Source organism: Macaca thibetana, chromosome 2, assembly GCF_024542745.1.
Source record: "Macaca thibetana thibetana isolate TM-01 chromosome 2, ASM2454274v1, whole genome shotgun sequence".
NCBI classification, from domain to species: domain Eukaryota; kingdom Metazoa; phylum Chordata; class Mammalia; order Primates; family Cercopithecidae; genus Macaca; species Macaca thibetana.
In genome coordinates this window covers 91,138,499-91,155,389 of record NC_065579.1, presented here as the reverse complement: position 1 = coordinate 91,155,389, position 16,891 = coordinate 91,138,499, and the positions used below count along the sequence as shown (strand labels likewise).

General features: G+C 36.3%; 1 protein-coding gene across 23 annotated transcripts in view; it reads left to right on the top strand.

The window, feature by feature from the left end:
- Positions 1-16,891, top strand: part of LRRFIP2 (LRR binding FLII interacting protein 2) — a 129,197-nt gene that overhangs the window by 64,676 nt on the left and 47,630 nt on the right. For 8 of the 23 annotated variants that reach the window (XM_050780303.1, XM_050780302.1, XM_050780300.1 and 5 more), the window contains 8 exons: positions 451-519; positions 3,221-3,262; positions 5,363-5,428; positions 7,294-7,368; positions 8,649-8,699; positions 8,781-8,825; positions 9,665-9,712; positions 10,218-10,274. The exons of 9 other annotated variants lie outside the window; for them this stretch is intronic. In XM_050780303.1, the coding sequence (XP_050636260.1) occupies positions 451-519; positions 3,221-3,262; positions 5,363-5,428; positions 7,294-7,368; positions 8,649-8,699; positions 8,781-8,825; positions 9,665-9,712; positions 10,218-10,274 (453 nt within the window). Of the gene's footprint in view, positions 1-450; positions 520-3,220; positions 3,263-5,362; positions 5,429-7,293; positions 7,369-8,648; positions 8,700-8,780; positions 8,826-9,664; positions 9,713-10,217; positions 10,275-13,465; positions 13,541-15,975; positions 16,066-16,891 lie in introns of all 23 variants that reach the window. 6 more of the 23 variants (XM_050780316.1, XM_050780296.1, XM_050780299.1 and 3 more) reach the window with 6 other exon arrangements.

The window sequence follows — 16,891 nt, the reverse complement described above, 5'->3', positions numbered from 1 at the left end:
TGCCTTTCATCCCAGCACTTTGGGAGGCTGATGCAGCAGAATCACCCAGGAGTTTGAGATCAACCTGGGCAATGTAGTGAGAACTTGTCTCTACTAAAAATAAATAAATAAAAATAAAATAAATTAGCTGGGTATGGTGCTGCACGCCTGTGGTCCCAGCTAGTTGGGAGGGTGAGGTGGGCGGATTGCTTGAGCTGTCCAGGAAGTCGAGGCTGCGTTGAGCGTTGATTGTGCCATAGCATAAAAACGAAGAAAAAGTGATCTTGATTGAATCAGAGCAGTAGGGATAAATTGCCTTTTCTCGTTGGTGGAGATTTTTACTGTTGCATGTATTTAGTTATTATTTATATACCAGTAGCCTTGGTATAATTTTAATGAATTTAATTTTTAAAATATACTTACAATTTTGTGTTTTATCATTTACTATTACACTGTTTAATTCCATTGAAGAACCCATCGAAGGATATAACTGGGACACTTTGGAGCAGAGCCAGTACACCCAAAAGGAAAGACACCATGGTGTGTAGCCCAGGAAAATGTGTGGTATTAGTGTTGTGCATTCACTTTTGACTTCCAGCGTCCTGGATATTTGAGTAATAGGTACATTCTGATAGAAATTAACACTTGATGAACTTTGTTTGCTGTATGTATTTTCTTTCTAGTTTGTTTCCTAATGAAAATTTTCAGTCAAGTTTGACAGTTAAAATTTCTTTAAAAGATTACAATAGCAAATTTTGGATTTTTTTTGCTCTATAGTTATAGCATCAAAAATTTGGAAATGAGCCCTTACTATTTTCACTTTTCCTCCTTTGATGAATCTTTCTTATTTTACAACAATATAAATGCCAACTTTTACTTATTGGGGTGACTTTTTTTGTTTGCCCATTGTTTTAGTAGCAGTTGGTATGCCCAAATTATGGATTTTCCTACCAGATAGATTCAACATTTTTTTAAAAACCAGCTGAATTCTACGTTATATTTTGGAAAAGGAAAATTGAAACAGGTTAATTCCAGTTTGGCTTGTTAAATCCTGTGCCTGTGTAAAATGCCACTGGTGCTACAGAAAGGATGATAAGAGTAAAGACAGCTACCCTTTTCCATGAACTTACCTGATTTGGAGGATGGAATAGCTTGTGTGCTAGAATGTGTGACTTGAGTAATATACGTTTTGGTCATGGAGGTTTTTTTTTTTTTTTTAAACAAAAGGGTTAGATATAAAATATTTAGAAATTTCCATAGAGAAGCAACTTTATTTTTGGGGAAGTGTCACTCCATGGTAAGTGACATTTTACTACTACACAGTTTAACAAATGCATACTATTATGTATTTTGGAAAATTTTGTAACAAGATTTTGTTACACATGTATTAATAATATTTTTTTATTGCTTATGTTTTCTGTTAGTTTCAGGATAATATAAGAAAAGCATTCGGTACAGATATTTTGCTCCAATAAAATTGGTGTTTATTACAATAACATTTTCAATGAATTTATACCAGTGGTAAAATGGTACCACTTAGTCTGATACTTATGGAATTTATTTTTTGAGGTTTCTGCAATGTTTTTTATAAATGACCATTTCATTAGGCATGAAAGGAAGAGCTTTATTTTGACTGAACTATTATTTTAATGTTTTATTAGAACTAGATTATATAATTTGATTTTGTGATATATTTTAAGCTTTTTAAAAATTGTGATCTCTACAAGGAATACATTTTACACCGTAAGTCAGTATACACATGAAGATTCATGCATGTGGATTTGTATATATGTAAAAGTATAGAAAATACATTATTGAAACAAAAGTTTCACAAAATGATATTTGCACTTACTTTGCACAGCACCCTCTAATATTTTCTCTTCTAGTTTAGTTTTTAAAATGCTGGTTGAGGGCAGGGTACAGTGGCTCTTGCCTGTAATCCCAGCACTTTGGAAGGCTGAGGTGGGAGGATTACTTGAACCCAGGAGTTCAAGACCAGCCTGGGCAACATAGCAAGACCCCATCTCCTAAAATAATAATAATAAAAAAATTAGCTAAGCATGGTGGCATGTACCTGTAGTTCTGCAGTTCCAGGTACTTGGGAGCCTGAAATGGGAGGTTCACTTGAACCCAGGAATTCGATGTTGCAGTGAACTGTACTGTACTCCAACCTGTACTCCACTCTACTCCATCCTGGGCAAAAGAGTGAGACCCTGTCTCAAAAAAAGCTGGTTGAAGCTACTAAGTTGATTTTATGAACTACTGATGAACTGTAACCTATTGGGTTTTTGAATAGTATTCCTTAAAATTTTAAATGAATATAAGGGTTGGAAAAGAAAGATATTTTTACCAAACAATTAGTATTTAAACTACCTAAGGAACTTGTTCATTGCTTTTATTTGTTTTATATATGACTTTCTGGGTAGATAGCTTAAAAATATAAACTAGAATGTTTAAGAAACGATGTGTGAAAGCCATAAATCTATGTAGTTACTATTTGGTTTTTTTTCCTGGATTTGAAATGTGATATTACACATACTATCTTTTTAAAAGGCTCCTACATGAAATATGCGTGTTCTGGTCTTATGACTTTTGTATATTTTTCTTTGATTTATATTCTGTGTCACACCTGTGTGATACTGTGCAGTTCACACTTTGACCAGATTTCTCAAAGTGAGAACTCAGCATTTTCTTGAGGAAGGACAATTTTAGGTGTTTGTTCACAAGCAGATCCAAGGGAATGTTCCCCATCTTGGTGCTGCAATTGTTCTTTTGTAAGCTTGACCATGCTAGTTATGTGTGCTTGCCTTATTGCCTGTTCATTCTTTGCTTTTGCCACTTTTCAAACAATAGGAAATGATGTTAAAAGTGATAATAATTTTCTTAAAAAGCACTTTTGACTTTAGAATGCTTAATTCTTGTATTTAAAGGCTCCCTTAGGATGTTTTGTGCTATAGTGTACTGAGATTGAATCATATCACTATTAGTGATTATGAATTTTGTTATTTAAAAGAAAAATAAACATACAGTTTTGAATATACATACAGTTTAGCAATACTTTATACTAGGAAAGAGTAGGAGGAAGAATTTTTTTTTAATTCAGCTGGATTAGCTTTCATGTTTAATAATTTTTTCTTTTAAAATAGTGCTGGATTTTTAATAACCTCAAATATTACTTCTTCTCTTCTTTATATTTCTGAATTTGGAAACAAACCAACTTTCATGTTCTGCTGAAACCCAGTATGATATGTTCAAGGATAGATCATCAAGACTTTCATCATTAGTATGTAGTGCATGACTTTGTGTTATATTTGGAGTTTTGCTTTATAAACATCTGTTGATGCTAATTATAGAATATGACTAACTTTCATGGCTTTATTATGAACTTTTGGGGAAACTGTGACAAAGCAAAAAGCTAATGTTTTGTGGTTGTGGCATGAATAGTAATTTTTTTCTTTAGGATTTCAGAATTAGACACAAGTTATTCTTATCTATTGAGGACTAGGATTGGTAGTAATATCTTTTTTTTTTTTTTTTTTTTTTTTAATTTTAAAGATGGGATCCCTCTCTGTCAACCAGGCTGGAGTGCAGTGGTGCAATCATAACTTACTGACTGCAACTTTGAACTCCTGGGTTCAAGGGATCCTCCCATCTCAGCCTTCTGAGTAGCGAGTACTATAAACATGTGGCAACATGCCCATCTAATTGTTTTATTTTTTTTGTAGAGATGGGGTTTTGCTATGCTGTCCAGGCTGGTCTCGAACTTTTGGTCTTAAGTGATCCTCCTACCTTGGCCTCCCAAAGTGCTGGGATTACATGTGTGAGCTATCATGCCCAGCTGGTAGTAATGTATCTTTTCTTAAAACGATGAGCCACCCACCTAACATATACTAATTGTCATTCTAACACTGTTATAAACATGTCTTAATGTTGAGCACAAGCCCTAACTGTGTTTTATGTCATATGTCACAAGCTAGCAGGTGTGAAGTTGCTAGATAGAAAACATCCAGTAGTGTTAGAGGACACCTAAGACATCAGTTATGTCCATACATTTTGGTTTGATTTGGTTAGTTTTTTATGGTATGTCATTAACCAAGGAATTTAAGTTATAGCTTGTTTTTCTTGGGTTAATATTTTGTCATTAGGTTGCCTGAGTTTCTAAATTACATAGACATCTCTTAAAATGTTCAGAGTAATATATAAAAAGATGCATATTCAAAAAAAAGAAAAATGAGTTTTTAATAATTGATTGGGGATACAACCATATATATGTGAGATGGTTTACCTAGCGCAGTCTGTTGCCTTTGGCTCTTGATAGGTAGGGCACTTCTAGCCACACCTTCTTATTTCAGGCAAGTAGTACGTACCTAGATTAGATTTCTTATCTACCAATTTACCTATTTAGTAGTATTGCTGGCCTTAATTTTCCCATATGTACTTGGCTCTGTACTCCTAGGAAAAGTTAGATATTGAGACAATCCTGCCTTCAAGGGACCCTTTTATAAGGTGACCATTTATGGTATGCTGGGCAATCCATACCATGTTGGTTGTTTCCCTCCTGAGCATTACATACTGTGGATTCACTAATTTGGGTTAAGAGTACTGTCTGGGACTGGGACAGTTTAATGTCATGTTCTTCGTTCTCTCAGTCCTGTTTTAATTGTTCCAAAAGATTGCTATTTGACCTTTAGGTAAGGAAGACTATAGAAGGAAATGAATTATCTTGTTACCTATATCCTTATAAAGAAGATGGGGGGAGGGCAGGAGTGGTGTCTCATGCCTGTAATCCAGCATTTTGGGAGGTTGAGGCAGGAGGATCACTTGAGACCAAGAGTTCAAGACCATCCTGGATAACATAGCAAGACATTGTCTCTACCTTTCCCCCCAACCCCAAATTAGCTGAGTGTAGTGGTACATACCTGTGGTCTTACCTACTCAGGAGACTGTGGCAGGAGTCCAGGAGTTCTAGGCTGCAGTGAGCCATGATTGTGCCACTATACCCCAGTCTGGGTGACAGAGCAACACCCTGTTTCTACTGAAAAAGAAAAAAAAGAAGCCAGAGGGACTCAAGTGTGGCATGAAGGTCTCCACAAATATCCTGCCTGGCTCTTAGTTCTAATCAGGTTTTCTTTAGCTGGCCAGACACAGAGATGCTTGGCACAGAGGGAGGTGAGGGAGGAATGCAAATGTGTAGAGGGGCCAGGTAGCCTAGCTAGTAAAGTGCAGTGAATTGTTTACTAACCTTTGGGAAATAAATTGCATGTAAACTATTGTGTATCTCATATAGACCTTTGTGCATATAATTTCAAGATGAATTTTATTAAATTATTTTCATAACTTCCCTATGCAATCATTGAAGTTAACTTGAAATATTTACTTCCAGAGTCATTCTTATAGTCACTCTCATGGAATGAAGAAGAGGTCTTCTGGTTCTCATAAAGACCTACTGGTTAGTTCTGTTGTGTCTCATATCACAATTCACAAAGTACTATTAGGAACTTAAGGATTATGATTATGATTGCTTTGGTGTGCTACTAGGGCATTATTGAAACTTGATAATCTGCTGAAACATGATTTATCAGAAATTTAAAAATAATTTTGTTTTCATTTGCAAGTTTTAGTATTAACAAATGCAACCCCCAGCAGGCAGAGTTAGTATTATATCACAAGAAGCTCATTAACAAGTATTTTCATTTATGAATTGTCCTTTGGAATATACCTGAAGAATAGGTTTAGTAAGATTCTCATCCTTATTTTAGGAATTTGAATTGATTTAGTTGTGGCATTATGGGCAGTAACTAAACTCACAAATAGGTTTCATTCTAAAAGTTTGTGTTTTGGAAACTTGGAATGCATTTTCTCGTTTCTACAATAAATGTGTAATGGCAAAGTTTCCATACTAGCTTGCTGAAAACTCGTTAATCTATAATGTAATTAAACTGCAGAATGAATATACTCTTTATTCTAGTCACTTTGCAAAACAACATTTCTTTTTTCTTTTTCTTTTGTTCTTTTTTTTTTTTTTTTTTTGTGAGTTGGAGTCTCGCTCTGTCTCCCAGGCTAGATTGCATGGTGCAATCTCGGCTCACTGCAACCTCCACCTCCCAGGTTCAAACAATTCTCCTGCCTCAGCCTCCCAAGTAGCTGGGATTACAGGCATGTGCCACTATTCCTGGCTAATTTTTGTATTTTTGTAGAGACGGGGTTTTGCCATGTTGGCCAGATGATCCTCCCGCCTCAGCCTCCCAAAGTGCTGGGATTACAGGCATGAGCCACAGTGCCTGGCCGCTAAACAAATTTCTGTGAGGAAAGGAATATCTCCAGAATGCCCACTTGGTACATTGGGAACACCCATTTCCTGTTAGGTTGCAACAGTACTGGCAAAGGAAGTGCAGTCCCAACTCTTTGCTAATTCATAATTCAGGGTTCCCATGGGTTGGATGGGGAGAGGGTTGGAAGGCTTTGGTTGGTAGAAGGAAGGAGAGAAGGGAGAATGTAATGGGGAGAACATTAACGAGAGGCCCTGGAAGGTAAGGTCTTGGGATCTCTGGGGAAAGGTGACCTTAGTGCCTAGCTGAGGGTGTGAGTTGGGAGTGAAGAGTGGTGTGGGAAGGCAGGGCTAGGGGTGGTAGGGGTGGGGTGAGAGTAGGGGTATCCTCAACTGCAGTGTCAACACTGGTGGAGTCTTTAAATCAGAAATTGCCTAAATTTGCTTAACCTTGAGTGAAAAAGATGGCTAGAGAAGTTGGGAAGGGAATTTTATAGATGGTTTTCTCTCCCTCAGTTAGCTATAATGTATACTATTATTGTTTATTTTGTGCATTGTATAAATGAACCTGCTATAGTGTTTTAGATCAAACCACATTTATTGCACTCTCTCTTTCATTTTGGTAATTTGTCAGTTTATTGTGACAAGTAATGGGACTAGGAAATGTTTGGAACCAAATACATAGCTCTTTAACCACTTCTGTGGCTTTGCCAGATGGATTTAAAACTGGTAATTATTCAGTGGTCCAGGAGTGTTCAAGGACATTCTTAAGAATGGCAAGAGAATAAATTGTTTTCATTTCATTTTGTCTGAGAGTTTATTGTCTTGTTTTTAAATTTAAAAAGTTAGTAATATCTTTGTTTTAGGGGCTTGAAATAATTGTTACTTTGACTTAATGTGATATGATGATTTAAAAACATTATTTTGGAGAAGAAGGGATTTGGCAATATCACATTTTGCCTTTGTGTGTTCAGTTTTACCTTTGTGTGTTGTTAGGTTATTAACATTTAACCTAAGAAAAATGTGTTTAATTTTGCTTTTTGCAGAGTGGCCTCTACTTTGACCAGAGAAACTATAGCAGTCTTAGACATAGCAAACCCACCTCTGCCTACTACACTCGGGTTTGTCTAAAGTTTTTTGGCTTTATGTGTTTTCTAACCTCCCTGTTTTGCATTTTGACTAGCTGTAAATAATCTGTAAATGGCTACGTATATACTAGTTTTTGGTAACTGAATTTATATAGTCTGTGGGAGTCTCTTTAAACAACGGGAACTATTGAATCATCATGTTTATAAATCAGTACCATTAAAAAATTTTTTTAATGAAAATGTTTAAATGTACAAAAAGTTTAAAGACTAATATAGTGAATATCACATACTTGTCATTTAGATTATGTAATTCATTATATTTCCTTTATCACATAAGTATCTATTTGTCCCTCTAACCATCAATTCATCTTAGTTTTTGATACATTTCAAAATAAGTTGTAAGCTTCCATATACTTCAGAGTGGGTACCCTTTTAAAAAAGCTTATATATAAAAATGTAAACTACATGTGGCATGAGAAGAATGTAGTTATTTAATGTTAGAATCTCCTGTTTTTTTAAAGACATTTGACACATCATACATTTAAGACACATTAAATGTATGGCACACAGTACATTTAAAATAATTTTGTTTAAAAAACCTGCACACACAACTTAAGTACTCTTATTTTTCATCTCTGATTGGGTTTGGTGAAAAAGAACTTGAAAAGTATGTCCTCAGATGACATCAGGAAAAGCAAGATTTAATTCCTTTAAAAACATGCTGTGTCCTTTTAGTGCATGGATTCATTGACTGGTACAATTTATCTAATTCAACTAAGGCACTTTGTCCGTGGCTTGTTTTGAAGAACAGGTTTTCTAATCTATTTGGAAAAGAGTGTTTGTAGTGCTAACTTGGAGCTTATTTATCTGGTTCTCCAAAAATCAGTCTAAGCCAATTAGGAGTTGGTCATAAAATCACTGAAAATATCATAGGAACTGGGTGAGTGGGATGTGGCCACTGTTTGCCACACTCCCAGTGCCATGGCCCTCTTTCCTTCAGTGTTTTCTTACTTACCATTCCGTATCCTAACAATAATGCTTGAAGACCAATAGGACATAAACATATTTATAATTTACAGAAAACTGTTCCAACTGTTTTTCTTTCTTATCCCTTACAATTGATATTCAAAACAATTTCTAATGACTTAAGTTTTTCTTATTTCTTGTGTTTCTTAAGTACCTTAAGCACTCAGGAATTGCTAATGAATTATGGAGTATAAAATCATAAACTTAAATCCTCTGCATTTGTGATGGTGAGACCAATTCATCTTTGTTTTTTGTTTTTGCTTATTTATTTTGTTTTTGTCTCTTAGCAGTCTTCTTCCCTGTACAGTGACCCTCTGGCAACATATAAGAGTGACAGGGTTAGTACTTTCTGAGGAATTTTCTGCCTTCAGAGCTACCAGTTGCTTTTTTTCGGGTTTAATAATGCACTTTTTTCTTAGGCCTCTTCTACTGCAAATTCTGGTCTGCTGAGAAGTGCCAGTCTGGTTTGTATTTTCCTCTTCCAGTGTGTGCAGTGCTGGTGGGGTCAATGTCATGGTGCTAACTCTATGGCTTGACAGCTTTTCTCCAAAATAGTTAAGGACACATGATTTTAATGTCATGTGTACTTCAGATTGTGCTGCCTGTGCTTAAAATATAAAACTTTAGGGTATTAAAAATGAGCATATTCCCTTCACAGAGGGCTGTTGGTAGCCCTTGCTTAGAATCAGTTTTTTCATAGAGAAGATAGATTTGCTTGAGTCCCACCACACTCACATACTTTTGTGAGATGGCTGCTTATGGAAAGGATATTGTTTTTCTTTGGGACAGTTATGATCTTGGCCTCTGATACTAGGATCTAATAAAGCAAGCTGACTAGAACAGTAAAAGCAATAGCTCTGTGTAATGTGTGAGCTGTGAATTTGTTGCTTTCAAGCTGTTTGTTGTGTTGTGGCCTGTTCTAGTGGACTGGGATCCTGAGGTTTTATAACTTAATTTTATTGTTGTAGTGGGCAAAATACTCTTTGTACCTCAGTTTCCTTTCCTGCTCTGTTTCCTCTTTTGAGGAAATACATTTATACATGTTAATTCTCCCAGTTTCATAACATGATGGTGAAAGAAAATACTGTAACCAGGGGTAGTTTTTTAAAAAATGAAGTGTAAGGTTGATAGCAATTTATGCATATAAATGAGTATTACCGCCCTCAGGGTTTTCACTTTGGGAAGCTATACACTTATATCATTCTCCAAAACTTTTTTGGTACCGAGTATTGTGAAAACATTAAGTCATTTTCAAAACAACCTTGATGCTAAATAGCTAAGTAATATTTCCTTTGTTCCTTAGGCATCATTGTACAATGGTGGATTATATAACCCTTATGGTTCTCGAACTGTAAGTCTAAATAGGGGAAGGTGGTGAGGAGGAGGGAAATGTGGGTGGGCACAGTTTACTTTCAAAGAAAAAGTCAAAAATTAAAAAAAAAAAAAGAGTACACAAAGAAAAAGTTATTTAATCTGATCTGTAATTACTCTCTAAGCTGTGATCAAGTCATTCAGCTAGCCAGTTGTGACTCTCACCCAAGCCGTGATAAAATGCCTGCTGGAAATCATGGCTTCAAGTATTAGGGAAATACATAGAAAAACCACTTTTCTTGTTCATTAGTTCCTCCTGAAGAAGTTCTGAGCAGCACTTCTCAGGGCATCCCCTTCTTCTTCTCTCCCTCTAGCCAAGGGCTGGTAGATCTTGAGGGTGGGGATGAGGCAGAGTTCTAGACCACTGAATAATAGTTAACTTTATCTTGAGAACCAGGGGCAAGTTAGGTCCATGGTCCTTAATGTATTCTCATTAGAAAAATGAGGTGTTCATTGTAAAACCTTTCTTCTTGGGAACTTTATAGCCATCTGAATGCAGTTATTACTCATCAAGAACAAGTTCAGCCCGAAGCAGTCCAGTGGTGAGCTGTCTAGTCTCTGCATGCTTTGTAGAAATTTTTGGTTGTTGCATTAATCTGTACTCACTGTTTAGAATATTCTGTGATTCACTTTGTTGTGTATGGATTAGGTGTTCCCTTAGTACATAAACTCAAGCACTAATTTGTCCTAATAATTGGTAATTTCTCTATAAATGTGACTTAGCATGTAATTTCTTAAACGAGTCTCTAACCAGTGCCATTAGAATTTTTTTAAGTTTTTATATTTAATTTTCATTTGTGTAGAACTTCTTGTCTTTCAGTGATGATAATTCAGTGTATAGGTTGACTATCCTGTGTTTCTCCTTTCCATCTTTACATTCTGCACATTCAGCCATTTCACCTGCTTGCTAGCACTTCTATCAGTGCAGTGAAAGGAGAAGAAATAAAACAAACTGATTAAAAAAATATATTATACAAAAGACAAAACTGGGACAATTATAATTACCTAATCTTTCTGGAGTATTTTTTTAAATTTGTAAAAATAATATTAGTTAAGGAAAATTCAAAGTAAAATTCCCCAGACCCCTCCTTCCCCATTTTCCTTCCCCAAATATAATCTCTGTTCTTCAATAACCTTTCATAGATATTTTATGCATATATGAGTGCTCTTTATTTTGAGTGCAAATAGGTTCATATTACATATTGCTCCTCAATATATTTTCTTTCTTTAAAGTAGCTTTCTGTATCAGCACCTATAAATTTATTTCATTCTTTCTTTTTTTGATAAAAATTTTCAACAAGTAAGCCGTGTCCCTTAGTTTTTCCACTTCATGTCTCTTAGAGATAGTTTCATATTAGCACATTCTTTTTAATGGCAATATATTCCGTTAGTGCGTAAGTATACATTTTAAAAGTCATTTCCTGGCTGGGCACGGTGGCTCACACCTATAATCCCAGCACTATGGGAGGCCGAGGCGGGCAGAGCACCTGAGGTCGGGGGTTCAAGACCAGCCTGACCAACATGGTGAAACCCCACCTCTACTAAAAATACACAATTAGCCGGGTGTGGTGGCACATGCCTGTAATCCCAGCTACTTGGGAGGCTGAGGCAGGAGAATCACTTGAACCCCGGAGGCGGAGGCTGCGGTGAGCCAAGATCGTGCCATTGTACTCCAGCCTGGGCAACAAGAGCAAAACTCCATCTCAAAAAAAAATAAAAAGTAAAAAAATAAAAAGTCATTTCCCTGTGATGGACATTAGATTGTCATATTTTTGCTACTATAGACACTTACACAATGACCATTCTTATCCAAGTATATTTTTGTGTACTTACATGGGTAAATCTGCAGGGTAAATTGTGAATCATGAAATGATGGGGTCAAAGAGGATATGCATTTAAATTATGATGTAAATTACCATGTTGTCTACCAAAAGGACTGTACTGATTTACATTCCCAATGGCAAATGATGACTTTACGAGCTACCTTGTTATCCTTGATAATGTCAAAACTAGAGAAATAATTAAAGCAATTTTTTAAAGGTCATCAAAGGTTAATTTGTGAAGTGGAATAGGTGAGCTATATGGGTTTTCTTTTACATATATGTTTGTCTCAGTTCTACCATTTCCAAGTGGCACTGCTTAAAAATACCACTGCTGTATTTAACAAAAGTTACACAGGGATGTTTAAGAAGGTAAGAACTTTTTTCACATAAGAAGGAAGTTTACTTCTAACCTACCCTGTAATAAAATTCCACTTGGCAATTATTGGACCTGGTAGCATTTTTAGTTTCCTGAGTGTGGTGGTCACTTGCAAATAAAATTGGATTTTATACACATACACACATAATTTTTAAAATTTTAATATGTATATATTTTTCTTCAGAGACAGAGTCTCGCTCTGTCACCCAGTCTCTAAAGTGCAGTGGTGTGATTTTGGCTCACTGCAGCCTCTGCCTTCCAGGTTCAAGCAATTCTCCCACCTCAGCCTCCCAAGTTTCACCATGTTGGCCAGGCTGGTCTCAAACTTCCGACCTCAGGTGGTCCACCCACCTCGGCCTCCGAGTTGGGATTACAGGCATGAGCCACCATGCCTGGCCTATTTTTAATTTTTATTTAGAGAGGGTAACTTTCTATGTGGCCCCTGCTGGATTCGAACTCTGGAGCTCAAGTAATCCTCCTGCCTCAGCCTCCTCAGTAGCTGGGACTGCAGGTGTGTATTACTGTACCCAGCTTATATTTTCATTCACTTGTAGGATCTTGTCCTTATAGGCTGGCTAGATCCTATTTCATTTGCAGGTTGGGGTCAGAATGACTATTTTAGTGATGCCAGAATGGTTTCTTAGTGATGTTAGAATGGAGATAAACTACACATACTGAAGATGAGTCTTTGGCTGGTAAAGCAAGAAGATGACAGAGCCATGTAGGGTGATGTTAGCAACATCTCCACTAGTTGCATAGTAATGAATAAAGGAAAATAAGAACCATTACTTTGTTGTCCCTGTTGTAGGAATTTCTGTCATTGACTTACATTGTTTCGCTTTAAAATATTATTTTATTTTCTCTCTCAAGCAAAAACATTAAGTATATTTATTGACCCCTGATAGGATCACAAAGGGCCCAGAGGTTTAAAAGTATGAAATCCCTAGCTGGTTTCAGTTGGCTTACTATGCACCTCCCCTTCTTTAATTTTTTGAGATGGAGTCTTGCTCTGTTACCCAGGCTGGAGTGCAGTGGCATAATCTCTGCTCACTGCAACCTCCGCCTCTTGGGTTCCAGCGATTCTCCTGCCTCAGCCTCCCGAGTAGCTGGGATTACAGGCATCCGCCACTATGCCTGGCTAATTTCTGTATTTTTAGTAGAGACGGGGTTTCACCATGTTGGTCAGGTTTGTGTTGAACTCCTGACCTCAAGCAATCCGCCCGCCTTGGCCTCCCAAAGTGCTGGGGTTACAGGCATGAGCCCCCGCACCTGGCTTTCTTTAATTTAACTTAAATAAAATGTAAAGTTTTACTTTATTTGTGCTTTTTGGAAATGTCTCCTGATTTTTAATAGCAGTTTATTATGCCTTGTACCAGCTTTTCTATTAATATATAGGGTGTACAATAGATAATACCAATTATGCTGCTTATATCATTATTCGTATGCATCTCAAAACCTTCCTTAATGTGCTTATAATGAGGTAACACCATAGCAAAATTGCGTCTTTGTCATTATCTGCATTTAATATCTATAGTTTACCAATGATGACACCGCAAGCATTGTGTCTTCTGATCGTGCCAGTCGTGGACAAAGGGAGAATGTGTTGAGCGTGATTTGCATGCAAAGAAATAAGATGAGTTTTAAATAACAACAATGCATGCTCATGTGAAATCTGTTGTAAAGTGAAATTTGCATTTGACAATAAGAGCATTTTCCTCAAATTTAGTTATATAAATAATTTGCCTTATAAAACATGTTGAGCACACACATTCTCTGTCGGCTGTGCAAGCTTTCATTAATAACTTGTCTTTTTACATCTCTTAGGAGTGAGTCATTATTTGAAAAGTTTTTACTTGTTATTCTTTGTTGCTGTTTTATGCACATGTGTGTGCAGTTCACCAAAGACAAATTTCTTCAGCAAAATTAATGTTTCCATATTGTATAAAACTCATAACTATGGATTACAAATCATGTTACCATTAATTGCTTTCTATATTGTTGTATTTAGATTTAATCGATGTTTATCCATCTGTTAAGACCTGTAATCCAGGCATGGTGGCTCATGCTTATAATCCCAGCTACGTGGGAGACTGAGGTGGGAGGATTGCTTGAGCCCAGGAGTTTGAGCCTGCAGTGAGCTATGACTGCATCACTGCACTCCATCGTGGTGAGCAAAATGAGCCTCTGCCTCTCAAAAAAAAAAAAAAAAAAAAAAAAAGCTGGTGAATTTTAAGAATTGCTGATGACAAAATTTAAAAATTCTAGTCTTAGACATTCAATTGGATAATAATTGTAGAGGCAACAAATAGCTATATTAGAATACAAATGATATAATTTCAGGTTATTCTTTAATGAAGCTGGAAATTTTACAGAAAACTGATGACATTTTAGTTATATTTAAGAAATTGGTTTGGAAAATACATTGTTGAGGATGGTATGTCAGCTTAGAGCTAGAATAAAGAGCATAAGAGGCTGTAATTCCTTAAAGAAAAATAGGCCATTTAACATGAGTTACGTTATGTGAAAGATTATAAACCCGAGTTTTCATAGAGAAGGGGAACATTAAATGTTGGAGAGATTTGTTACCAAAATTCATTTATTTAATTAAAGCAGTTGTAGTTCCTTAGCAAACCAGCTAATGATCATGCTTACAACTGAAGGAGAAATCATATACCACAATACCTAAAAACACCTTGGAACGCAGTGGAGTGGAAAGGGCAGGGACTCTAAATAATGATGCTTGGGCTTGTATCCACTTCTACTACCTATTAGTGTGTAAATGGCAGTGTCTTTATTTGTATGTTGGGGATGTTAATACTATCTTTGTAGGTAAGCTTAATATATGGATTAAATGGAATACTATATAGAAAATACCTATCAAAATTCTCAGATAGGTGCCAATAAATATTAGTATCTATAAATGCAAGTTATATTATTATTACTGTGAATAAAAACACCATTGCTTGATTGTATTGGTTATTAGCAAAACTTCATACTTGTAAGCCTGTTTTATCTCTTGGATGGGCTTCTGAATTCCCTTCCTTGAGAAATATTTTAAAGCAAGGCAAACAGTCAGCTGAAGTAAGGAATAGATAATGAATGAGGTAAAAAAAAAAAAATCACTTACTTTAAAATTAAATAAATGTTTGTGGAGTGCCTGTTACATTCAAAGCCCTGTGTTGAGTGCTAGGAATACTATTTTAAGCCAGTCAGACTAGATTTCTGACTTTATGGAGTTTATATCCTAGTGAAAGAGATGGAAAATAAGCTAGTAAAGAAAGAAAAAGAAAGAAATGTCAGGGAGTGTGAAGAGAACAGGTAATGTGATAGGGAACATGGAGGGGCCGGTATGTATGTGGGTGACCCTTTGGATGGGGTGATTAGAGATGCTTCTTTGAGAAACTGACCATTGAGCTGAGACCTGAAATGTGAGGAGCCAGTTGCTTGAAGAGCTGGGAGAGGAGCATTCTAGGCCAGTGCCAAGGCCTAAGGTGAGGGAGAACTGGTGTGTTTGGGGAACCAAAAAGAGGCCAGTATAGTTCATTTCGTTCTTTATTTTGTCCTACATTTCCTGGTCTTTGGGAATATGAAAAAGAGGGAACTGTGTAAACTGAGAAAAGGTGCAGTAAACACCCTGCAAATAATTCTGCATTCAGCATATATATTCTTAACAGAATTGATAGCTATAATGAATTATAAATTTTGAGAATTATAGTAGAGGTAGATACTAACCTCGAAATGCTTCTGTTCAGGGTGATGAATATCTTAAACATGAGAGATTTGCTGGTCCTCAGGAAGTAAATGTTCTCTGTAGCATAGGACTCTAGTTAAGATGAGTAAAAAAGCTGATTGTAGAGCTGTGATTTCATTTAGGAACCCCTTTTCTTTATTTTTTTGAGTAGGTTAATAGCAGTTTCCTCATTTTATTTCTTGATACTTTATCACACATCAAAATTTTAAAAAGCCTTTCTCTAATTGGCCAATGTTATTTTTTTTCTTTTTTTCTTAACTTTTAAAGCATCTCATTTTTTTTCTGACTGAAAGGTTTCTGCCGCCGATTATTTCAGTCGCTCCAATCGTAGGGGAAGTGTTGTCTCCGAGGTGGATGACATCAGTATCCCAGATTTGTCCAGCGTGAGTGTATTGCATGGGGTGGTTGGTTATGTTGTCCCAGGCTTGTGACTAACAGCTAATATGTTAGCTATTTTATAATAAAAGTGGGAACTTGATTTATTGTCTTAAGAAATATTTGTTTGGGCCGGGCATGGTGGCTCACGCTTGTAATTCCAGCACTTTGAGAGGCCGAAGCAGGCGGATCACCTGAGGTCAGGAGTTCGAGACCAGCCTGGCCAACGTGGTGAAACCCTGTCTGTACTAAAAATACAAAAAAATTAGCTGTGTGTGGGGCTCACACCTGTAATCCCAGCTACTCTGGAGGCTGAGGCAGGAGAATTGCTTGAACCCAGGAGGTGGAGGTTGCAGTGAGCCGAGACCATGCCACTGCACTGTATCCTGGGCAACAGAGCGAGACTTTATCTCAAAAAAAAAACAAAGAAAGAAAGAATTGTTTGAACATGTTAAAATCAAATACATTTGCTCTGTTTTGGAATGTATTTATTAATATGTCCTTTCTTAAAAAAACTTTTCCCCCCCTGTGGAAAAATCTCCACATAGAACCCATCAGCATCTGCAACAATTATCAATATTTTGCCAATTTTGTTTCATTGATTTCTTCTCCCTTCCCTCCTTTTTTCCCTGAATTATTGTAAAGCAAATTCCACGTCATGTCATTTCTCAATAAATAGTTTAATATGTATCTGTAACTGAACATTTTTTCAGATCTCTTATATCATTATCATCACTAATGAAGTAAGTAATTCCTTAGTATCATCTAATACCTAACCCTTGTTCAGACATTCTTTATTGGTTAAAAAAATTATTTTCCTTTTTGATTTTAGTG